At 39.8% G+C, this 26,537-nt stretch overlaps 1 protein-coding gene across 1 annotated transcript; it reads left to right on the forward strand.

Annotated features, from left to right (window-relative positions):
• LOC311262150 (trace amine-associated receptor 13c-like) lies at nucleotides 1-26,537 on the forward strand (the record flags this gene model as incomplete). Its single annotated transcript, XM_084361380.1, has 3 exons — nucleotides 1-173; nucleotides 423-1,191; nucleotides 26,289-26,537. 3 exons carry the CDS (start codon nucleotides 1-3, stop codon nucleotides 26,535-26,537), a joined length of 1,191 nt encoding a protein of 396 aa, XP_084217506.1.

The raw sequence follows: 26,537 nt of genomic DNA on the forward strand, positions 1-26,537 counted from the left end.
ATGGAGACTACAAAAGGAGCTGAACTCTGCTTTCCAAAACTCCTCAACAATTCCTGCAGGAAACCTACACCATCTCAGTCTGAGACCATGCTGACTAACATTCTGCTGTCGTTCATCTCTCTGCTCACTGCAGCTCTCAACCTGCTTGTCATCATCTCCATCTCCCACTTCAGGTACAGATAAACGCTCAGCATAAAATAATTTATTTTCAGAATGAAAACTGCATGTCTTCTTTTAATGTTAATGTTCCATTTGTGTTTCTTACAAAGAAATTTATATTTAAATGTAATGTTGTGACAAAATAGTTTAACCTGGCACTCCAGAATAGATTTATATCCATATGAATGCCCTTCCTGCTACTGCATTAACTAACAAGCTATCATTGATGATAATGTGATTTAATGATGATTTTTCCTCCCCAGGCAGCTCCACACCCCCACCAACCTTCTCATCGTCTCCCTGGCTGTCTCAGACTTCCTTGTGGGCCTCCTGCTGATGCCGGTTAAGATCCTTTTGACAGACACTTGCTGGTTCCTGGGTGACCTCATGTGTGCTCTGTGTTATGTTGCAGATTTTATCATTACCTCTTCTTCAGTTGGAAATATGGTGCTCATATCAATCGATCGTTATTTTGCTATTTGTGACCCTCTACATTACACCACCAGAGTTACTCTGGACAGAACAAAAGTCTGTGTTTGTCTGTGTTGGATCTGCTCTATTTTCTATAACAGTGTCATTTTAAAGGACTTTCTGAGACATCCTGATTCACACAATTCCTGCTATGGAGAGTGTGTAGTGGTCCTCAACCAGATCAGAGGAGCTGTTGACTTTGTCTTTACCTTTGTTGCCCCCATTACTGTCATCATAGTTCTGTATATGAGAGTATTTGTGGTGGCTGTGTCTCAGGCTCAAGCTATGAGGTCCCACATCGCAGCTGTCACACGGCAGAGTTCAGTGTGTGTAACTGCTAAGAAATCTGAGATGAAAGCAGCCAAGACTCTTGGTGTTTTAGTGATTGTGTTTCTAATATGTTTCTGTCCATATTACTCCCCATCCCTTGTAGGCCAGGATATTGAAGACAGTAGTTCATCCTCAACCATTACAGCGTGGCTGATGTATTTTAACTCCTGTGTGAACCCTGTGATCTATGCCTTATTTTACCCCTGGTTTAGAAAATCTATTAAACTCACTGTAACACTTAAGATACTGCAGCATGACTCTTGTGATGCTAAACTACTGTAGAAACTAACCGGTGAGTAACCCAAATTCTGTGAATATGGAATTTCACTGTTGTTAACAAGTCCCTGAAATCAAGTAAAAAGATGTCATGGTCTGATGAAGAGCGTTGTTCTCTTATGCTTATATTTTAAACCATCATGTGTCATGGTCTCTATCAGACAACCAGCTGTGTTCATCGTTATTACTACATCTGAATTTTAAACTCAACGTGCTTTAGTAGTTCATGTAGTGGCAGTGATAACATATTAATTTGTTAGGGCTTTAACTTCATTAACAGTGGACATCTGTGCACTGGGAGGTTTACTGGGAGATAATAATCACAGTAACAATACTGTTTTATCTCCATATGCCCTAATACATGTTACTCAAACCAAACTGTGTGTGTTTGCCACAAGTACATTCCAGAGAGAGGAGGGCGAGCATGAGCAAAGGGTATGGTGGCAGTTTGAAGATAATTTAGTTTAACTATGGTACTGGCCATTGTATAAAATGATACTGATGGGGAGGAACCTATTCTCTAATAGCTATCTATTCATTGTGTCAACATCTGCAAGACATAATGTGCTATCTGGGTTGTTTCTTCCAACACGGAGGACAATTGGCCCTATTCAAAAAGCCTACTTTCTGTAATTGCATATGTATGTTTTGCACTTTCGACGGGGTCCTATTCTTTCTTAATGATACTATGCATAGTGAATAAAAGATTTTTGATATTAAATTGTCAGTAATTTTGCCCCCTCGCATCGCAGTCAATTTCACAATCAATTTTCATTCACTCACACAGAAACTGCATGTATGTATTCAAGATTTTTAATTATTTCTTTAAGTCAAAAATATCACACCAAATAAATACTGAAGAAAGAAACAAGTGATAAATTAAAAATACAATATAAATAAGGCATTGCACAAACATATTAAAGAATGTTCTATTTACGTACAAAATAAAAACAGTGAACACAAAAACAAGTGACATAAAATGAATTAAAAATACAATATAAATAAGGTATTGCACAAACATATTAAAGAATATTGTCACTCTGCTGTGCTGAGGTAGAGGACAGGAGCACCTGATGCTGTGTCACTGGGGGTGGTGGTGAAATATTTTAAAAGTCCATCTGAAGAGAGAAGAGAAGTATATGTGATCACTGGATGTTACATTTTAATAAAAAAAAAAGATGCTTGGTGTGTGCTATACATAAGACTAATATCTTATCCACGCCCCCCGGGGATGACGGCGCCCTTAGCATTCACCTATACAGCCTATGCCCTGGAGTAGTAGGTATAAAAAGTAAAATTATTAACTCAATACCACTTCACCTCCAAAATTGAGATTGCACAGATTGTAGATCCCTAAAGTCAGATTCATTTAAGAAAATAGATCATGCTCCTGAGGAAATGAAATAATATTGTAGGACTTATCTTGTATTTAGCCATAGCATCACTGATCCTGTTTTTTAATGTGGTACCTACAGTTCTACTATACATAAAATATATGTATGTATGTATGTACAGTATGTATGTATGTATATCTAATCATTTAAAAAAAAACTTCATTAAACAAAAACAAAAGTTTATTTTGTCTTTATTTATCTTACGTTGTGCACGTGTATTTTTCCTTTTACATCCATACAAAACTCCTAACGCCTAAAATGAATGAGTACAATACAAAATGATTATACTGATTGTGAATGTGTATTTTGGGCATTTTCTTTCCACTAGTCTGAAAGAAGACATGCAAGCAAAATAAAAAATCTAAAAACTGAACCGTGCATGACCTGTAGTGTCTCCCCTTAAGTAATATTTCTTTGGCCATGAAAATAAACGACACCTGATGCTTCCCCAATAATTAAAACGATTCGCTCATTTGTGGGAAAGAGGCCCACAGTCACTGTGCCCCCACCAGTCGCAGTTATGATCTGCCTATATAGGCAGATCTGCTTTTTGGCTGTGACTTTGAGGTCTGACCACTTCTTTTTCACCTTTGACATGGTTAGACTCTCAAAGCTGAAGGCATTGATGGCTGCTGCTACATGTTGGCTCAAATCTCCTTTTTGTTGGTGATTCCAGGGTTATGGCTCTCACAGAATTTTTTTTTCCTGGCCTCAATCTCCCCCACATGCGTCTGTTTCACAGTCTGGGAAATTTCTCCTCATACCTCTGTGCTCTGCCATTTTTGCAAGGACAAAACCCACTATAATGGACATTTGAATATGTATTATATTCATTAAGGGCTATCTAACCATTTATGAATGATTGTGAGCATGTGTCATTGGTTCGTGTACATGTGGACAATTTGATCTGGGATTTATAAAAGGAAATTGCACACTGGCAAATGTATGTACATTTTCTTATTTGTACGTGGGCAAAAGGTGTGAATTCTCTTCAGAGTTTTATGAATGGGGCCCCATGTCTGGAAAAAAAAGTTTTTATTTTTTTTAATTTTGTATCATTAACTTAATTATGGTCAATACTGTACCACTTATGATCTGTTGAAATTGTAATTTTTTTCATAATTTTCAAACAAAATTTAAATTTCCAAACCTGAAATCAGTGTCAATCAGTGTTTTCAGGAGGATCAGTATTATAAATTCTGTACACTTGCACACTTCACTCATTTCCAAGAATAGAAGCATTTTTTAGCACTTTTTTTATCAGGTTACTCAATTCTTGTCTGGTTAGCTGGGCTTGATGTGTTCTTTATGGCTGCAGAGGTTAGCTTCAGGTGAAAACAGTTACCATGGTTTGTAATTGTTATGAAGCAGAAAGTACACACAACTTTTGTACAACTGAGCTTCAAATTCAGAAAATCCGACATGCCTTGAGATGTCTGCTTTCAAAATAATGGGTGCCTTTTTTCTAATTACTTGCTCCTGATCTTTGCATTCCATGATCACATCTCCTAACATAAGAAACGTTAGCTGAGTGTTCGCCCACAATTCATAATAAGCAACACTGTAACCTAACTTTACAAGTTTATTGTCCAGCTGAGGCTGGAAAATCGACAATCAACATAGCTTGCAAACTCCCCATTGACTGTATTCACAGTATGCTCAGAGTGGGAAGCTCAAATGCAGGGATAATGTTATGCTGCTATGTTCTAAGTTGCAAGTCGAATAACATAAAGAATGTGACAAATCGTAACAAATTTCCAGTTGTCAGATTGATTGATTGATCAGTAACTGAGAAGATGATGAGATGGTGAAAAGTTAGAGGGACTTTTGGCCATATTTCAAGGTAAAATAATATATTTGATAACCCATCAACTAACGTTAGTATTACTGTTTGATTATATCCCCTGCATTTCACTTTCAGGCTTAAATAAATGTATGCAAGATATGCATTGATATTTTAGAATTAATTCCTGTCATATTGTTAACATTAACATTAAATGTAATGCTAATTAGGAAGTGGTTCAAGACCAACATTAGCTGTTGTCCATGGGAAGCTAATGAGTTACCAAATATGTTGTTTACTTTGAAATATGGCCCAAAGTCAATCAATCGTTTTTTTACAACCTGGACCTTATTTCTAGCATAAAATATGATCATTTGCTCACCCAGATAACTTTTGTGTCATTTGAAGTCGAAACTAGATCAAGTGGAGTGCCGCTGTATCCATATAATGCGAGTGATCCGGGCACCGAAGCACAGCCTATATAACGCATTATCTGCCATGAAACTAGTTCATTTCACCAATATTTTGTCATGATACGCTAGTGCTATTCCCCTCTGAGTCCGGGCTTGTCTGTTATCAACATCCGGGGTCAAACTAGCAGTAGCAGCTACAGGTAAACAAGCCGGCTGTGGATATACGCGGCGCTCCACTGGATCTAATTTCGTCCGAACGACGCCAAATGACACCAAAGTTATCTGGGTGAGTAAATGATCGTATTTTATGCTAGAAATAAGGTCCAGGTTGTAAAAAACAGTAGTTCCCCTTTAATGATGTCCCCATATAGAGCTGTACTTATCCTGTTGATTGATGAGATTAATACAAGCATTGACCCCATGTTATGAAGGGTCAAGACATTGGAGAAACAAGCCAGGATGAGAGAGAGAACATAGCTGCCTTTGTCTCTGTAACAATGTTGCCTGCACATGATGACCTTGTGGTGAGCGGTATCTGTCTGTGGAATGATAGCCAAGTGTGTCTTAGAGGAACTCAAAGTAGTGCAGAGCAGTGCAGGATGAGACAGGAAGAGAACAGGAAGAGGGAGGGTCTTTCCACAGGGCGATGTCTTCATGGATTGGAGGAATCATGTTGCCAAGAGGCTGGGACCAGCCTGTGCACCAACGATAGGAGAAGTCAAGTCTAAACCATGGCCTCCTCACCTTTTTTTGACCAATGAGAAGTTACAATACCTCAACAGCAAAATATAACTGTTATTGTAACGTGAATATCTGCATCCTTTTTCTGGGCGATGGGTTACAGAGTAACAGCAATCCGCTGACCGTGATTTGTCTAAAGGTGCGTTCACACCGGACCTTTTATTTTTGTCGCTGTCGCTCGTGTCGCTCCAAAAAAGTCGCTCTGTTGCTCAGCTGCAGTCGCTCATCGGCACAATTAGACAGATCGCTCTGATAACATCATTCAAGCGATTCCAGTGAATTTCACGTCGCTCAGAGGCGCTCATTTCTTCCCGTTTTCAACGGTATACGCGGCCTTTGTGCGACCGTGAGATTCCTTTGCTGCAGCTCATTGAAATGTTTATTCGCTTCCTCTACCAACACTTCTAATTCCAAAGGGTCGAATTTCACTTTGCGCTTTCGCTCCTTTAAACTCGCCATGCTGAAAACCGGGGTTCGCCTGCTATTCCGACATCCCGCTATTCCGACATGTCTCTATTTAGACATGCCGCTATTCCGACATGTCTCCGACAATGACAAAAAACAATGTCGAAATAGTGGGACGCTTGAAAAATAGCTTTAATGCCGCTGTTCCGACAATTAGAGGTCACTGTCTAAATAGCGGCATGTCGGAATGGCAGCATGTAACCCTCAAAACCATGAAACACGCTAAACCCTCATTTAAATAGGCGTGTCTCCAACACGTTTGCACCTGTTGTTATTAACGCAATCACTCTTAGTAAATCGCCACACGCAAATTTCTAGATTGCCCATGCAGATTAGTACAAGCAATTTGGGATCTTAGTGGATCTGGCCCTATATGTATAAACAATGAGGTAGCTGCCATATTTATGCCTAATTTATATTTTGTTATTTTGACTGTTGATAGAGCAGCTCCAATCTCAGCACAGCATAGCTCTGATTGATCCGAACTCCATTCAGGGAACAAGCATTTTAAAAGCTGACGACAGACGTTGTTAGTTCGGCGTCCTTTTGATCCATTTATTGGTAGCGCTGGAAGCGGCACTCATCCAGACGCAGCTCCTGAAGAAGACGGTGAAATTCAAGGAGCACTGGATGGTGTTGTGGACCCAGACACGACAGAGTTGGGTGTTCCAACATCTCCCAGACTTCACAACAGGTAGAGAGCAGCGATGGTTGTGATTTTGTCTCGTCTCTCCCATGTTTTTTATAATTTGAATTACTCATGCCAGACATGCAAGTAAAAATGTATTATCCTGCGATCAATATCACAGAAGTAACGTGATGTGAATATTCTCTTCGCGTTTGGTCTGAACGCACCATTAGAATCAAGAAATTTCCACGCCTCTTCCACATACACATTTGCATGCTGTAAATATACTGTATAAAAAGTAAGAGAGCATACAACAAAAGGAGGGCAGTAACATATTGTGCAAGTAATTTTTTTCTACTGGTTTTCTCTTTTGTTGTTGCAGGAAGTGACATACTTACAACCAGAACTGCACATTCTTCCATTATATTTGTCTAGTTTTAATGTTGTGTAATAAAGTCTAATTCTGTCTCTACAGCTCCATCATCACAATAACAGCACAGCATGGGCAGCCAGACCTATAGGTCACTTAGTCTGTACATTTGCAACATCTTTCTCAGGTTCTCATCATTTACAATGGTTAGGTCGTCTGCCACAGTGTACTGTCTGTTTATGTTCTTTGTTTATGTTGTGAGCTTGTAATATCAGTGATCAGTATTTTTCTATTTCTTTGGTAACATATGGTTTGGTTCCAATCTTTTTATATTTTGTCTTACATCTTAGCTACTCATTCCTACTTGTGTGATTTTCTTTTTATACATATTGTTGAGCATTGTTGTTGGGAGCCTGAGAATTAAGAACTTCAATACCAATGACTGCTTCACTGTAATTGTAATGCATATGAAAATAAAGAATTGGAAACTTTTAATGGGATCACCTCCAGCTGACGCTTGATCCTGTCTTTAGTCAACCCTGGGGAATGCTGAGCCACAGAGGGGTCTTTTGTTTTGAAAAAAAGAGGAAGCAAGACAGACAAGAGATATAATGGTAAAGGACATACAGTATAGTAGTACAGTATACTGTAGATGTAATACGCTAATAAAATCTGCATTCTACAACATGCCTCTTTTACACCCACCCACACACACACACATAGCGGCCCACTTTGTGCAATAATTGTGTCTTTATTTTTTATTTTTTTATTTTTATTTTTATTTTAGTGCACATTAATGAACATGACTGTAAAAGTGCCAGTGTTAGCCAGAGGCTAATTTCCGACTGTAGTCCTCTGGCAAGATGTTAAAGGCTATTTAAATATACAAGGACACAAGGGACCTAGAAACACTACTAAGAACAAAGACAACAGATAGACAGTAATACACACAAAGAAACAAACAAACAAATCGAACAACAACAACAACAACAACAAAAAAAAAAAAAACAAGAAGCAAAAACGAAAACCAAAGACATACAATATAATAAAGTGCTACAGTGCTCAAGTAAAGTGTTGCAGTGCTCATGAGAGTTGTTGGGGTTTGAATCAGCTGTCAGAGGTGGGTAAATGGGATGAAGTGCAACAATGCAGAGACCGGAACACGATTTCTTGTTGGGAGTTGTGCTAAAATGAAATGAAATGAGAGGTAGTACATTTATAAAGTGCTGCAGTGCTCCTTATGGTTTACCCATATCACTGCACATGTCCATGGGCGGTCATGCGCAGTGGCATGGGGAGCTATGTGTGTTCACTTAGAAATGATTACAGGTCTGGTTGGACTTGAGCCAGTTTTTTAACTGCCTTTTGAAAATAAGGAAGGTAGAGCAGTCTCTTATGGAGGCTGGCAGGCCGTTCCAGATTTTGCTGCCTCTGACTGATATAGCAGACTGTGAGAAGGAGGTGCCCCTAAATGAAATTGCACAGTCTCTTCTCATAATAGCTCTAGTGTTTGTACCGTTGGTGGATTTGCGTTCAAGAAACTGACTCAGGGGTGGAGGTGCAAGTCCATTCAAAATCTTATAAACACAGCATGCAATTTTGAAAGTGATAAGACTGTCGAAACTCAGTAGATTATGGCGTGTAAGGATGTCACAGTGATGGTAAGAGAAAGATTTTTTGTTGAAAATTTTCAGGGATTTTTTATAGAGATTCAATGGGTTTAAGTATGGTTTTTCCCGTTAAAGTTGAAATTGTGTTAAAATTGTGAAGCAGTACTCAATATGTGAGAATATCATAGAGTGCATAAATATTTTTGCTGCTTCTTCAGTTAATGAGGATCTTATTTGCCTGAAATTGCTCAGATTGAAATTAACTGTTTTGATTACTTTTTTCACATGCTTTTTGTAGGATAGTTTAGGATCTAAAGTGACACCGAGGTACTTAAATTCTGTCACCAAACTTAGTTCCTCCCCCCTCAAAAATACATTAGAATTTTGCATAACAACAGGTTTTTTAGAAAAAGCCATACAAACCATTTTTTGTGTATTTAAATACAGACATGAGGCAGTGAGCCATTCTTGAACATTGGACATGACAGATGTTAGTGTCTTAGACACCTCACTATAGTTTTTACCGTGAGCGAGGACAACGGCGTCATCTGCATACATCTGAAAATGGACATTGTTACACACATCTGGTAGGTCGTTTATATACAAGGGGAACAACAAAGGCCCAAGAATAGAGCCCTGCGGAACCCCAAGAGAACAACTGAGATAGGGGGATTTAACATTATTAATATAAACACATTGTTTTCTGTTTGATAGGTATGATCTGAACCACTGAATAGCCTCTGTAGAAAAATTAAAATGGGATAGTTTAGATAGGAGGACCTGATGATCCACCGTATCAAAAGCCCTTTTTTGGTCAAGAAACACTGCCATGGCACAGGGACTGCTATCCAATAAATGCCTCACTAGATCAGTTATTTATTCAAGTAGATCAGTTATTTAATTTAAATATGAAAAGATATGGCAGTGCACGCTGCAGAGAGAGAAACTTATGTGGTCATTGTCAGTATCATTCAGAGAGAATATGGTCCCTAGTTCCTCCTTTCTTTTAGCCTGTTTGAAAAATGTATTATTTGTGATTAAAATAATGGTTGTTGGTAATGTTTTAGTGATGTATTGTTTTTACTGTTTTCATGGGAGCTCAGACCAACCTTATGGGAGCTCAGCCCCCATTGGCTCCCACGTAACTCAAACTTTGCGCTCAGTCATCTTCTGCCTGGCTGACCCAAGCCCCTGAGACTGGTTTTGTGTCAAGCACTTAACAAGACAAACATCGACATAGACTATACGTGGATGTTCTTTAATGACTGACATTTGTCAAGGATTCACACCTTCCTCTATTAATGTCAGATGATTGCAAGCACTAATCTCAGAGGGATCATTCCAATTAGAGGTGTGAAGGAAAACGTCCATGTTCTGGAGTAAACATATGATGTAAAATCCACACATGAACACATGATGCAACCTCAGCTGATGGGACCGACAAATGGAAACAGCAATGACAGAATTAAATAATTTTAATGTAGTTACAATTCCTTTAAGTGTAAACTCACAATGATGGACAGTTAGGGGTGCAGTACTTCGCCAAACTCAAGTTTTATTGTCAGGTGATTTATTCCTCTGAAGTTCTTTGAAAAACAGATGCATCCAAATACTATGCAAAAAAAATGTCAGATGTAGTGTAAAGACAGAAAATCTGAGTAGGGTTGAGTTTGGGGTTGATGGACGGATCAAACAAACTCAGGACTTTGACCCAGGAGACTTGTGTTTAAAACTAAAATTCAACATTGACTTGTTTTAATGGACTTAACGTACTGTATGTACCTGATGTGATGTATGTTACATTATCTTTTCCCAAACCTAAAGTAGTTTGGTAGCCTAAACCTAACCTTTACGATTTCAGTCTACATCGTTACCACAATGATGGTAACCTGACTATAGATGACGACGCAGATCAAATGACTACTGTAATTTCCGGACTATTGAGCGCACCTGAATATAAGCCGCACCAACTAAATTTAAAAAGAAAAACAAAATTGTACATATATAGGCCGCACTTGTCTATAAGCCGCAGGTGTCCATGTTGTAACATGAGATATTTACACAGAAAGATTTTTTAAAAGTTTAATTAAATAAATGCTTTTTTCCAAACAGTGCCTGTGACACGACAGTAACACAGCAGTAACACGGCAGTAAAACAGCAGTAACACGGCTGGTTAAAAAAACAGTCTACCAGAAAAGTCATTGATCGCTATCTTCATCTTCCTCCTGCGCACCAAAACCAGGAATGCAGTTTGCGGTACTTACCTGCAAGCTGATGACGTGTACCACTGATGCACTCAGTAAATTCCCCGACAGAGGGGTTGAAGCTGTGTCCTCCCTTTTCCTCTGAGAACTGGTTTTACAAAGAGTAAGTGTACCATTGTCAACATGGGGCAGAGCATTATTAAAATCATCAGCTATAATACCTCCAGGCAGTCTTGGATGAGGTTGGATGTGCACACTCTCACACATCAGCTGATGGTGAACCATCCTGGTACTCCTGATGCTGACCAACAGTCCCAGTTGGCGTGACGGTGTACGTTATAGTTACAGCAGTTAAGTCACATGAACAAGTTAGTGATACCAGAGTGTGTATTTTTTTTACAAAAGGCTTTTGGAACACTGGCCTTTTGGTCCAGTGGGGTATATTCTGTACAATCTGGTTTTTGGATAATGGGCCACTGGACCAATGGCAGGCACCATCCAATAAAGAGCAAACAACCACGTTAACGGGATGTCTACATTTGTAAATGTAGGTATTACCATAGGTTTATTTATGTTTGCATACAAAGAGGAATAACATTTCAAAGTATTCCTGAATAAGTATGATCCTTAAAGCCTAGTTTAAAATGATTGTGAATTATGCTAACGTGGCGCTATTTACCAATTCAGTCAAATGTTACTGGCTTGTAAGTTGAGGTATGTAGTGTTATTTTTTAACATGTACTTTAAAATCTTCAAAATGTACATTATAATTGGCAAGTTTTGGCTAGTTGCTTCTACTACTGTTTTACTCTTAACAGGTAAGATAAATGGTGCAACCCATTTAAAAAAACACTAGTTAGGTAACACTTCCATTTGAACCAGGCAAAGTTTGGACTTGCTAACAGCAGATGCGCCAAACTCCATGTATCAAAGTATAACGCAAGCTAAACTGATATAATCCCCTCAAAATAAAATATGGTTAAGGACACCTACAGGAGCAAGGGTCAGAGCCAGTGCAAACCTTGTGTGAACTTTGCATCAAAGGCCATTATCAAGTGCAGTGTGCATGCAGTTTAAAGTACTTTACATGATGATTTTAAAAAAGATGTGCATTCAAAGGTAGAATAAGGAGTACACCTGTTATATATTACATTGGCATATTTGTGTATAACAGATGGAATAATTCCATCAGTCCATTGCAGTGTATAGTAGTACTTGCAGTATTGTCCCTACTTACTTTTTTTCTAATTAGTTCTTGTCTGTATTTTTTTTTAAGAATGCCTGTGATCTGTGTGAAAAAGCTGAAGATGTGACTAAAATCAGAGTTTATGCACAACATGGTGTTATATTTATTCCAACAGATTTTGAGTAAAAGCACTGAAAAGTTAAAAATCCTGAAATGACCAAATGGCAGCTGATGTTGTCTTGTGTCTTTACAGTATGTGATGTACTGTGTGTGTGTAGACACACGTCTGTGACACTAACAGTGTCTCCCTCTGTTGTCCATTGTCGATGTTACATCTAAAATGCAACCTGCTGCTGTTCTTTCACCTGGTTACACAATACAAACAGTAGATGATACTATTACCTGCTTTTTAATAGACACGTGGACTTGAAATGTGGCTAAACATACATGCATCTGCTGCTGTAGGCCACAAACTTGTATCATTTCAGCTTAGTGACTGTTTCATATTTTGTCCACATATTTACTTTTAAGCTTTTAAAGGGTAATTTAAGAAAAGGGTTGTCTGAAATCTTATTGATAAAATGTAATGTGACATAATAAAAGGTGACATAATTTATACTGAGAACAGACAAAGACAACAGAACATTCAGACATCAAGACAAGAAAGGAGGAAGAGTTGATACATTTGATAGTGAATACAATTACTAACAGCAACAGAGGGAGAACCGTCCAGCTTCATTTTAATGAGTTATGTTTGATCAACACCCAGACATGTAGTAGGCTGGCCTGTTGCAGGTCTTTCCACGTTGAATCATTTCCTATCAGAAGGAGGATCATCCACTGATGATGAGCAAAGCTTTCCATACCAGTAAAGCCACAACATGCTGCCAGAGACTGGACAAAGGCCAACCAGTGACCAGCAAAACTGCATAATAAAGAAAAATGTTAGTAATAGTAATTAAACTTTAATGTGCAAGTGTGTAAAAACAAAAAGCAATGCAAATTATTATAATTGAATATAAAATACAATAAATCAGAAAAAAAATGTTGGTACCAGTCAGCAGATGAATGGAGATATACATCATTCAGTGTAAGCATTATATATGTCATAGCCCTGGCTCAGAGAGCAAGACAAAGTGGGAGGCCACACACCTTTAAAGTAACTTATAAATGCAACCCAAAACAACATACTAACGAAGTCTCTAATCTGTAGAGTCAGTAATGTATGCAGTGTTGTTTGTAATTGAGGTGTGGTGATAACACAAAAAACACAAACCAAACAGGCAGCCAGTGGTCAGAGAGAGAAAATGGGAATGAGGAGCCAGCTAAATAACCTGGGCCCAGGCTGCCCAGGTGAATCTCGTCATATCAGCAGCTCCACCCATCTACCTGAAATGAGCCTGCAAGAAAAAACAAACAAAGGACGACCAGGAGAGGGCGGGGTCGTCACCCCCCCTTAAGAGCGGAGACCCACTAGGTACTCTGCAAAAATATATCATAATTATTTACAAAATACAGTGATCACATCAAAACAGAATGGACAATAGCCACATTTTTCACTTTACAGTATTGACAGAAAGACACGACCTTCCGCAGTTGGTTGGGAGTAACAAAAGAAGTCATACCTTCTACTGATCCCTCAGGACCATCTCAACCAACCATCCTCCCTCCCCATCCAACCATCATCAAACCAATCATCATCAAACCAACCCTCAAATTCCCTTCCAGCAGGACCCAAACTATCAAGGTGGCACTCAGTTCTAAATGCCAACTGTGCTGCAGAAGTCACAGGGGCAGCCAATGCAACAGGTCACCTTGGGCTGAAACTCCTCCCTTTTAAGGACTCCAGCCTCCACCAAGTTTGCTTTCAAAATGGCTCTAATATCTTCTTTCATCCGTTTATCACCAATCTCAATGTCATAATGCTCAGCTATTTTTAAAAGCTGATCTTTAGTGTATTGACTGAGAAGATGATCCAAAGGGGAGTGAAAAAACTCATCCACCAAAGCCATTATCAAAACCCTGATTTTAAGGTAGCAATTAAGCAAACAGCACAAAATCCACAATATATTTCCCCAATTACTTTACACAGACCAGCATTTAGAGAAACCAAAAATCATGAGTTCCCCCCTAACCTTACCTAACAAAAACAAAACAAAAAATCTTACCTAACCAACTCAACCCTGGCCTTCTGGCAGTCACATGTGGGGGGTACTTATGCACACTAAACCAGTGGAGTGAAGAAAACCAGCAATTTGGCCACTTTCCCACAGCCACGGAGATGCTCCCGAGCTTTGCTCTACCCACGTTCACCACCGGCCTAAAAATTGAGAAAGATGAACCCCCTAAACAGGACTCACCCCTTTTCCTACCCGGGGAAAACTCCTATAACAATTGCTCTCCTCTTGCCAGTCCACACCGAAGAAAATCTGGAAAATACCTTAGTGGATCAACACAATCAAAAGGACCAAAAACTCCCTTAACCAATCACCAAAACCTCAAACCAATCATACATGTGTGAATCTCCCAACCATTTTACCAGTAACAAAACAGAGCAACTTGAAAATCTACCACCCTGAACAACAATCCCTGAGGAAAAAACAAACTGGCACAAACTGACTGAAACCTACTAAACAGCAAGTCTAATTCCACTCAAAAATAGATCGACGAGCCCCCATTTTGTCATAGCCCTGGCTCAGAGAGCAAGACAAAGTGGGAGACCACACACCTTTAAAGTAACTTTAACTGAAATTTTATTTATAAATGCAACCCAAAACAACATACTAACGAAGTCTCTAGTCTGTAGAGTCAGTAATGTATGCAGTGTTGTTTGTAATTGAGGTGTGGTGATGATAACACACAAACCAAACAGGCAGCCAGTGGACAGAAAGAGAGAAAATGGGAATGAGGAGCCAGCTAAATAACCTGGGCCCAGGCTGCCCAGGTGAATCTCATCAAATCAGCAGCTCCACCCATCTACCTGAAATGAGCCTGCAAGAAAAACAAACAAAGGACGACCAGGAGAGGGCGGGGTCGTCACAATATACAGTAGCTTCCATTAAGATGGATGTTGGAAACATTGATTGAAAAGGTTAATATTAAGAATTCATTGTACATATCTATATAGAAAATATATAATGGATGATACCATGCACTGTAAACCCCAATCTATCCATGACACAAAATTTTACTGTGAAGTCCACACAAATGTTCAGGACTGTCAAAATGACATAAAAACTTTATGTTCACTTGACACAAACACTCATCCCTTGTGAGCACGACATAATTTTTTTAAGTCAGCAATTTTTGATTTTTGAGTTCATTTCACTAAAATTTATAAAGCCAATGTAGCCTATTTAGTTCAAGGCCAATTAACAACACATACTTTTTGCACTTAGCATATATTTTGATAGTTGAATGACCTCACAAGATGGCGCTCTTGTCCCAATCTGCGTGACGTACCTTAACATTCTCTATTCCTTCAACACTTGTTCTGGAATCATAGTGTGGGTTACAGGAACATCCATGTACAGTATGACGTGTAAGGGGTGATGAATTCAAACTTTTCCCTTGTATTGTTACAAAAACAAAGCAGTAAATATACTGAAAATGAACGCTGGGCATTGCTGGGTAGCTAAAAATACAATACTTAACAATATTTTGCCCACAGTAAAAGCATGAGTGCAAAGATGATACAGCTGACAGGTATCTATAATACACCATATGTGTGTAACCATAAAGGAAAAGATACCCCTATAAAAAGTAAAATATTTTTTTTCAAACTGCAGCTATCATTCCTATACTGTATTTATTTATTCCATTAAACAGAGATTTCAGTTTTACAGACAGATGAAATCAAAACAGTGTACCAAAAACAGAATCAGCATTTTTACCATACACACACACACATATGAAATCATGCCATCATTCAAATATAAAAAAGGCATAAACTGACACAAGGCGCAACTGCCAGAAAGGGAAAAAGTTTAGGGACCAAAAGGAATACAACTCTGGCTCAGTAACACTATCACAATATTTGTGCCAGATCATATCATGTTATAACACTGTATGAATCAATTGTCCCACCTCATAGGTTTTTCCATTTAACTTCTTCACAATAAAAGCATCTCTCTGGTTCGCCAGTGGAAAGCTTTTAATGTCAAGCTGCAACAGCAGGAAAGGTTTGGTATGCATTAGCAGTAACTTAGCACAGCTCCAACACAGCTGAAAGCAATCAGTAAACAGTAAAATAAGGCTCATATCTGAAAGTACAAACAGAAAAACAGGAGTTAAATAAAACTCCCAACCACAGAGAGATTCTTAAAAACAGAGCTTTCTGTCTGGTCTCCAGCACAGACACGCAAGTTTAGCTACCAAGGACACAACTGAGGGAAAGAGACCGGCACGGGTCGGCCCTGCTACCAAACAAGACCACCACAGCGACCACACAGCGACCACCACAGCGACGCGGCGCAACATGGCTATCCCCTTGAGGCTGTAGTGGAAGCGCATGTTTTCACAGCGTACCAACCCGGGCTGATGGAAAAACCCTACAGTTTCTTGCTCAAGGCCAAGATTTTAGGTTTCAGTTTGTCTCCATCAATGTGTAAGAGTACACAATGAAAAGAAAGGTGTTTAACATAGATTTTGGGTAATTTAGGTGCAAAGCATAAATAAGACCAAAGAGGTAAATGAGGGCATCAGGCCATGAATGGAGGGGTGATGTCACCACTCTGCCATCAAGGATTATGTTGACTTGACATGGCTGCAGGAAGACTGCATTTCCATCTTCATCATTCAGGACGATGGACAGTATGCAGATTGGACTGTTACTGTTGTAAGTTTTTGGTTCCGCTTTCTAGGAAAAGACAAAATTGACATATTCATAACTGAACTTTTAACAGAATAAATTTACTTTTCACTTCTTTTTTACATGCCTATAGTAGGCATCTTGGAGTATAATCCAAGCAAGGGTCCCGCCTCCCCCTCAGGTCAAAAGCGGGTGTCAATGTATACAACTTCAATAAGAGGATAAAATAAGAGCTATCCTTCTTGTCACAAAAAGAAAGAGAGAAAAAAACACCATGAGAGTGAATTGAACAGCAGTTAGGTAAACTTGTGTTCTCTCCTCTCCAAGTTTGATGTCAGCAAATAACTGTAACATTAAGTTGATGTGCAGCCTGTGGTGCATCTCTCTCTAGTCTGTCTGTCTTGCTAACCGCTGTGCAGTGGCCGGCCACTTTATTAGGTACACCTATTCAACTGGTCGTAAATATCTAATCAGCCAATCATGTGGCAGCAACTCAATGCATTTAGGCATGTAGACACGGTGAAGACAATCTGCTGAAGTTCAAACCAAGCATCAGAATGGGGAAAAAAGGTGATTTAAGTGACTTTGAACGTGGCATGGTTGTTGGTGCCAGATGGCTGGTTTGAGTATTTCAGAAACTGCTGATCTACTGGGAGTTTCATGCATAACCATCTCTAGGGTTTACAGAGAATGGTCCGAAAAAAGAGAAACTATCCAGTGAGCGGCAGTTCTCTGGGTGAAAATGCCTTGTTGATGGCAGAGGTCAGAGGAGAATGGCCAGACTGGTTCGAGCTTATAGAAAGGCAACAGCAACTCAAATAACCACTTGTTACAACCGAGGTGCAGAAGAGCATCTCTGAATGCATAACACGTTGAACCTTGAAGCAGATGGGCTACAGCAGCAGAAGACCACACCAGCTACTTTATTAGGTACACTAATAATAATAATACCAAAATTATGACTTCGATATGATAGTTGCCTAAAATCAAGCATAAACTGGTTAGGGGTGAAAAAGGTGAGGGGATATGCCCCCAGGAAGAAAATGTTGTCAATTTTAACAAATAAATGCATCAATCTGGCCTACGCCAGGTACGGACAGGACGCCGAAGCGTCGCAAAGCGCCGCGATCAGAAATTCTCGCGCGAGCCACGGCCCTTCTGTTCACACCAGACACGAATTTCTCCGCGCCGGTCGGCAAACAGCTCTGCTCCTCAGCTGTTCTGTAGTCACACTTGGAGCTGTTTTTTCACCATAGGAAAGTAAATAACCGCATAAAATTACAACGCCATGTTTTCCTGACGACTGTAAATGTATGTCCACTTCATAGTAATGAGTAGTTTTCTGTCACGTGAAAAAAATAGACCAGACGCCGAAACGATCGCTGCACGGCGCGCGCCGGCAGCGGAGCAGAGCACCCCGGCACTACCTATGTGAACGTCACCATCGGTTAACATGGGCGCCGAATCGAAAATGGCTCCGCTCCTCGGCGCTTTGCAGCTAATCGCGGCGCTTCGGCGTCCTGTCTGAACCCGGCACTACTCTGAAGAGAAAGTGTAAAGATTTATTTCACTTAAAAATTCATTATTTATCCACCACTCGAAATTCATGTTTCACTCTACTTCTATTTCGTACGTGCTACGCCTTCTAACAGGCTCGCTATTGGTTTATTCAGCCCACCTGGGAAGGGGTGACTTCTCTCCGTGGTCGGGAAGCACAGCAGAGACTTTGTCTTGCCTCCAAGGACGAAGTTCATGCTAACTGCGGGGCTAACCTCCCTTACTTTACCCAGCAGTTGGGAAGCAAGACACGGGAACTGTACTGGGTCATGAGGAGCTGCAGCATTTATTCAGAGACTAAAGGGCCTTTGAGACACAACGTGCTTTGCGTAGCCGTCGTTGCGAGGCGCACGCCATTGGAAATAATGGGTTTCAGAGCGCAGGGGTGCCATTGTTGCGTTGTGTCTCAAAGGGCCTTAACTGAAACCTAAACTGTACATTTACTACTACTTCACAACTTTACTGTTAATTTCTTTTCTGCTCTGTCACCAACACCTGTCTGCTCTCACAGCAGTATGTTGGCTGCTGTCCTCCTCCTCTCCTACATCTCTTTCTTCAATGTCTACCGTTAGACTGATCTATTTCTCTTCCTGACCCTGTCTTTCTGCTTGAGCAGCACTGGTTGAAGCCTGAAAATATTCGAAACAAATTAATAACATAACTAATCACTCTGGTCGGACTGTTCAGCTCTATTTCAGACTGATACCTCTGGTTCCGGCTGGTCCGCATCCTCAACACGTGCCTTTTTTAGTCGCGGAAAATACTTTTCAATACTCATCTGGATTGAAGCAGCAAACATTCAGTGTAAGAGTAAAAAAATAACATAACATAATCTATAAGAAGTTTATTTGATTCACAGCAGCTACACATAGTGTGTTAACCTCGACAACCCAACTGCATTTTAACGTGAACTTGCAACTAGTTAACTATCTAAAGAAGGCCTAGGAATCGCTTGTTTGCTTAAGGGTTGGGTCAGGTCTACAACATTAACACACTGACAGCATTGTATTCAGAACATAGAATATTTTTTATACCACTTTTTAATGTGTGATTGTGTACAGGTGTTCACGAGATACCAACCTTTCGTAAACTCTTGAATTTCGCCAGCCGTCTTCTCTGCACCAAATATCAAGCTTCCACGCCTTTACTTCCAGAGATTATCTTGTTTTGGTGGAGACAGACACAGTGTGCACGGAGGGGAGGGGCTGTGTGTGTGTGTGTGTGTGTGTGTGTGTGTGTGTGTGTGTGTGTGTGTGTGAGAGAGAGAAACATGAGTGACAGAGAAATGGAGGGAGAGCAGGGAAAGGAAATGCAGAGTATTTGAATACTCTGTGTTTTAAATTAAACAAAATTTTAAAAAACGAAACACTATGTGTCGGTCGGTGTTGATTTTGTGGTGCACCGCCACAAGTTAGTCAACGTGTGGAAAACACTGAGCTGCCTTCTGGATGACTACATGTCTGTGCCCAAGAAGGAAGACTGGTGGAGGACTGCTCAGAATCTCAGTACCCTCTGGGCCTTTCCGAACTGCCTCGGTGCAATTGATGGGAACGCAGCATGCATCTGCTTAGTGCAGGGCCCTACGCTAAGGGACACTTGACCTACCTGAAAACACCACTCTTCCTGGTGCAGAGGAACTTGGCCCTGTCCCCTATGTCTTTGTGGCTGATGAGGCCTTCCCTCTCAGAAGAGACATACTGAGGCACTACGCTGGGCAAGTCTTCAACTTCAGGCCTTCCAGTGCCAGGAGAGTGCCCCTTTAGCATCATGGCTGCTCAGTGGAAGCTGCATCACAGGATGGTTGGTGTGTCTCCAGAGGTGGCACAGAAGATTGCGAAAGCAACATGCATGCCTCACAACTTTATGAGGTGGGAAGATGATCGCTCTGTGCCAGTGCCTGCAGTGCCAGCAGAGCCACTCCTTGGTGCCAAGGACATCAGACAGGTTGGAAGCAACAATGCCACCAGACAGGCCATTGCTATCAGTGAAATATATTCTGATTACTTCTCATCAACAGGACAGGTGCGGAAACATCTTAGCACCTCCTACCGCTCATCCTCCTTCAACCATAGACATTTTAAGTGCCTCCCACAGATCCGTAACCCGTTTAATCCCAAATTTTTCCCTGCAAAATAAGTGCATGCATTTCACTCCTTAGACCTCCCTAGCATATAATATGTATGAATTTTTTCATTTCATGTTGGTTATGTTAGTGAAAATGTAGGTTTTATACTCGGCAACAATTGTTGCCGGTGGGAAACCGCATAGTCTAAATTTACACAAATTCTTCGATTTGACCTATTTTAAACAATAAAAATAACATGAACATGAGTAACATATTATAACTAGGCATGGTTACAAATGCGTTTAGAACTTTATTAGATACGTTTAGATATCATTTCAATGCATACTGAAGGGAACTAACAAGGACAACAACACAATTACTGTATTTCATAGTCTCATAAAAACAGTTAAATAACCGTAGAGCTAAGATTGTTTTAACTTTCAAAATAAGAACTGATACTAGTTTGTAAAAAATAAAATAAATTCACATTGTCAGTATTTACTGTACCTCAAAAACAGTGCAAAAGATATAAAAACAAAATTTGATTTACGTAACACAGGAGCAAAGCACAGCTCAAAGCACATAAAACCGTTAAATAACAGTAGAGCTAAAAGTGTTTGAACTTACAAAATAAGAACTGATACTAGTTTATAAAAATAAAATAAATTATCTCGTCAAAGCGGTTCCTTCTTATTGCATCTGCTTCATTGTAGACATCAGGGTCATATGACCAATACATGTGCCTCCGTGGTACTGAACTGTAGCCAGATGTGAGCAGAACCCCATAAAAACTCAGCAACTCATCCAAAGGAACAAATCAACAGGGTCAGGTTTAGTTTGTTTTATGCAATCTGCTGCAGTTGGACCATAGGTCACAAAATCTGGTATACCGGATGTGGCTGGGCGTTGTGATCTTTTAAAAATCCTGTCCCTATTTTGTTTATTTTGAAGCTTTTTTTTTTCTGGGTTTTTTGTTGTTTTGGGGTTTCATTTTCTTCAGGACATCTCCTTTTTTTTGGTTGTGGGATCTCATTTTCCTCAGGGCATCGTCTTTTTCTGGTTTGTGTTCTGGGTTTCTGGCTGGACACTGTGGGAGATTCACCAACTTGCGGCAATGGGTTTTCTTCAACACCAAATGCTGCTGGAGTGAGAGATGAGGGAGTGGGGGAGTTGGGGTGGCAGGGAGGGTCTGGGGGTAGTTGTGGACTTATCAGGTTAAAAGCTTTCTCATCCTCCAGATAGGTCACCTCTGCTTCACCATTCAGCAGTCTAGCAGGCAAATGGCCTGTTTCGCCTTGGTACTGAGCAGTCACTATCACAGTCACTTTCAATCGCATCTTTTTCAACTGTAGGAATGACTGTTATGTAGCACACATCACTTTGGGGTTCTTTTAAGTCTAGAAGATCCAAAACCTCTGATAGTTTTAAGGTGTGTATAGAAAAACATAAGAAAAATAGAATAAACAGCTAAAACTTTTTGACACCTGACTATGTGTTATGCTAGCGGCAACAAATGTTGCCGTGGTTATATTTACTCATTTTATGATCAAAAGATTTATGCAGGCATATAATTCTCATTATATATCAGTAGTAGACCCTTCAAATAATATATGTACAAACAATTTCACTTATATCTGTTAATTAAGGTAATTTAATTACTTCCTCTTGTACAAGTTTGAGGAAGACTTTCTCAAACTTGTTAATTTCTCAATTTCCCGCCAACGGTGCAAACAGGAAGTAAAGAGGCCTGGTCATGTGACCATTCACTCTAGTTACATGAAATTGATACAAATTAGAGGAGACAACATATTCTTTTATTTAAAAACTTGCATTAGCTGCCAAAACCAAAACAGCACTTTAAGAGCGGCAACAATTGTTGCCAAATCAAATTAACAAGCAACTGAAGTGATTATTAATTTGATTTGTTACATATTTAAATATTTAAAAATCTTGGCCTTTTTAATGTAACTATGACAATTATCTGTTTACAGATTATAGTCTTAGCACCAAGTCTAAGACCAACTCAACATCAGAAAATTCAACATTGTACAAGAATTGCTGGAATTTGATTTGAACAAGTGCTTTTTTTTCTATTCAAGTCATTTCAGAGACGGCACTAGGCTTAGAAAAAAATGCTCCTCTAACTAATGTCTTTGTTACGGACATCTAGAACTTCCTGCTGAAACACAGAGAGGGCAGATGGTGGAGGTGGTGGTGGGGCCCTTCCTCATTTTGCTCCACGTACAACCTCCCTGGAGGGGCCACGCCGATCAAAAACCACTCTTTGTGATTCAGCAGGGGGAGCATAATTCAGTTTGAAGATGAATTACTAAAGGAATTAAATGGCACACACACATTTATAGTGACAAGGGACTTAAATAATTGGGGAGGACAGTAGGAAAACCAACCCTCCATGTCATGTAAATGTACACTATAGCTAGACAATTATTTTATGAATGACACAGATTTGGTAATGTTTTATTTCAACCAATTACTATTTTTATCCCTCTTCATCAAAAATAGAGGATGAACCTTCTCTGCCTCCATGGACCACTATATATAATGTATACATGTCAGGGATAGTGCCCGACGAGGTTATTCTTTATCAGGAATTAGGACGGTTGCCTCCACGCAGTCCATGAATTCCTGATTATGGACACCTTGAAGGGCATTATCCCTCTTATACCATGGTCACTTGCCAAAGAAAAAACGATTAAGCCAATTTGCTTATATTTTCGTGTTTTTTTTTTTCACAAACAGTGACTGTTTCCCTAACAACTGAGAGCCTGAGTGATATCCCTCTTCATCAAAAATAGAGGATGAACAACCTTCTCTGCCTCCATGGACCACTATATATAATGTATACATGTCAGGGACAGTGCCCGACGAGGTTATTCTTTATCAGGAATTAGGACGGTTGCCTCAACGCAGTCCATGAATTCCTGATTATGGACACCTTGAAGGGCATTATCCCTCTTATACCATGGTCACTTGCCAAAGAAAAAATGATTAAGCCAATTTGCTTATATTTTCGTGTTTTTTTTCACAAACAGTGACTCTGTTTCCCTAACAACTGAGAGCCTGAGTGATAGCTGGAACAATCATTACAATCACCTACAGTTCTTATGTAATGGAAACATTGTTCACTACTCCAGTTAGTATGATGGACCTTAGATACAACTTACCAACAGGAGATAAAGTAGTCCACTCAGCTCATTGAACCCTTCGTCTCAGCTTTTACCCAGATAGCTAACATTATGCTAACAAGGTTAAGAGTAAATAACGTCGCGTACGGTCGACACACTTAAACCCATTAAGATCAGGCTTTTGTGTGCAATGGGAATATGTAAACTCTGCATTTAAACCAGGGTCAGTTGACTTTGCATCAGACACAGGTTATGACCTCAGCTTGGCTTTGATTAAACCCAAGACCCTGGTGAACACGCTAAATTCTGCCGTGCTAATTGATGACCTGTTATCAACATACGGTAGTGGCGGCAAAGGTGACAAGTCCTTCCCCTTATGCTATATGATTAGCTACCTGAAAAAAAGCGGCGGTGATGTCCCCAGCGCCTTTCTGAATAGTTGAGAGATTTTCAATCCCAATTGCTCGGAGCACACAAAAAAGGCGGAGGACTCGGAAAAAAGACGCTAGGCCTTTTTGCAGATGCAGATGCTGAAAAATGATTTGTGGACAAAGGTCCTGAAAAGGTTATTCGGGGGGAAACCAGAAGTGCCATTATTCATTGCAGTACCAGGTTTTAAGGTAGTGTTTTCAATTGATGAGCTTTTTGATAGTGTATGTACACTTGATGGCTTTTGTGTGATGTCTGAAGGCAAAGTTTGGTTTTGATGTATAGATTACATTGTTTGGGGTGGAGAGTTTAGTTTTTGCATGGAATTTTGAAGTTTGTCGAGACAAGTGTGTAGTTATGCATTTATGTTGAGAGTTCTAGGAAATCCAACATAATTAAAAGAAATTGTGTTATTAGGGCATTTTACCCAACATTTGATACAAGGACCTAAAGAAAAAACGTACGGATATGTTTGCCACTGAAATAATAAATCAATTGACTGAAGTCTGTTATTAGGTAGTTCAGCTACATGCTACATATACTTTTATGAAAGTAACATTGAAAATGTATTTCGCTTCCATGCACAGCATTTCTGCAAAATTGTAACATGCTTCTAGAAACAACTTCCTGTTGTCTGCACTTACACACCTGCCTGCGTGATAAACAGAAAATGAGTGCATTTATCAAAGAAAAAAAATCCTTTTTGTTTCTCAGAGTTATGACTCATGATAAGTGTCAAAAAAGTATGTTTACTCTTTGTATGTTTTGGGTGATCAGAACCTTTAAGCAAATATTGCATCATGTGCTGATGTGTTAAGGTTGCATCATAAATGTTTTGTCATGATAGAAATGAAAAACAAAATCTGAGCTTGTTCTGTATTACAGTAACACCTCTGATTGCAGTGATGTCATCATGTAAGACTAATGAAAGCAGGTGTGAAAACTTTCTTAGCCAGAGAGGTACACATCCAACAGGAAAAAATAATGAGCTACACACTGAGAGCTGTTCAGTGTCCAGAGACAAATGTGGAAGGCCTTAATGACTGTGAGTGTGAGTCAGATTGTGCCTTACTGTGTGTGTCTGTGTGTGTTTGTGTCATATGGAGCTGCTAATGGCCAAAGAGGTTTTGTTTAGTGAATCTGTATTTTCAACCTGAAACAAACCCTCCTGCAATTCAGCAGGTACACTTTGCTGTACATTTGAGTTCACTACAGTATCCACACTAACACTATAAAGATACCTTGAAAATATAATTTAAACATCATGGCATGGAATTGGGGTGTGCATCTCTCCCTAATAAGAAGATATGATACGCATCTATATACAGTGGCTCTGATATGATTTGAGGACGATACATTTTTAATACAGGATGATTCAGTATGATTCAGTGCAATCTGATGCAATATGATGCAATCTGATACCGTTCTTGACATTTGTTTCATATAGTCATTTGTTTTCCATTATGAATCGAAATAAACTTTCTATGAAAGTGGTAGTACTTTTATGAAGCATATCAGTATATCTGCTATACTTGATGAAAAACCAGGGAACCCCCTGCATTTTCTTGCTTGTGTAAACCGTACTAGCAATCACATAATTACTACTAGTCACCCGAATATGTTTTATCATAACATCTCTCCAGGTGAGTGTTGCCATCGTGCTACCAGTGAACTTAATCACTGTTCTTCAAATAGCACAATCAACCAGATTTTGTCCAATTTTCCTTCTTTCTTTTAAAATCCAAATGTCTTCCACACTATAGACTTAATGGTGTACTGTGAACCATGTCAGCGTTGTTGGACATGTTTATGTTTAACCCTCTTAAGCATGATTCTAAGAGTAATGGAGACAGTGCGCGAATATAACTCTCGTAAAAGTAACCCCTTGATTCAACTGGGCGCATCTTTGTTACCTAGCGTGTTTCATAATTTCGCCTTGATTTTCGTGCTTCTACTGTGTGTGTTGAGCAGGCTACATAGTTAAATCATTTCGTTATTTGTACGTTTTAAGTGTGTTTATTGTAAATATGTCTGACCTTGTTGTGCCAAGTCGGCATTGAGTGTTTTATATTGAATATGAGCGGATGCACTAAGCCTTTCTGCTGCTCTGTGCAGAGTTTTGCGGCTGCAATCCGCTTCCGTCAGCCTCTTCTGGGTTGCTGCTGAAACGTGCTGTTGCACAGCAGGTGGAAACACAAGCATTGATGAGGCCTTTGCACTCCGGAACAACCTCATGAGACCATTCGCCAGGTGCATCCTTCCAAGAGAGCAGTGGATCCTCAATTACCAGGCATGCCATTGAGGTCCGGCCAGAGGTCACAGACGTGTGAAGACCACCTGTCTTCTACACAACTTCATGCAGAAAACAACCTGGTTGGTGAGATGGAGCCACTGCTGGGTCTGGGGAGAGTTGCTGCCAACTACACTGCAAGAGAGGCCACCAGGGTCAGGAAGATCTTCACGTCATACTTCTCTGCAGAGGGAGCTGTGCCATGGTGA

The sequence above is a fragment of the Pagrus pagrus genome, assembly GCF_965226575.1.
Source record: "Pagrus pagrus genome assembly, chromosome: 9".
Taxonomy (NCBI): Eukaryota; Metazoa; Chordata; class Actinopteri; order Spariformes; family Sparidae; genus Pagrus; species Pagrus pagrus.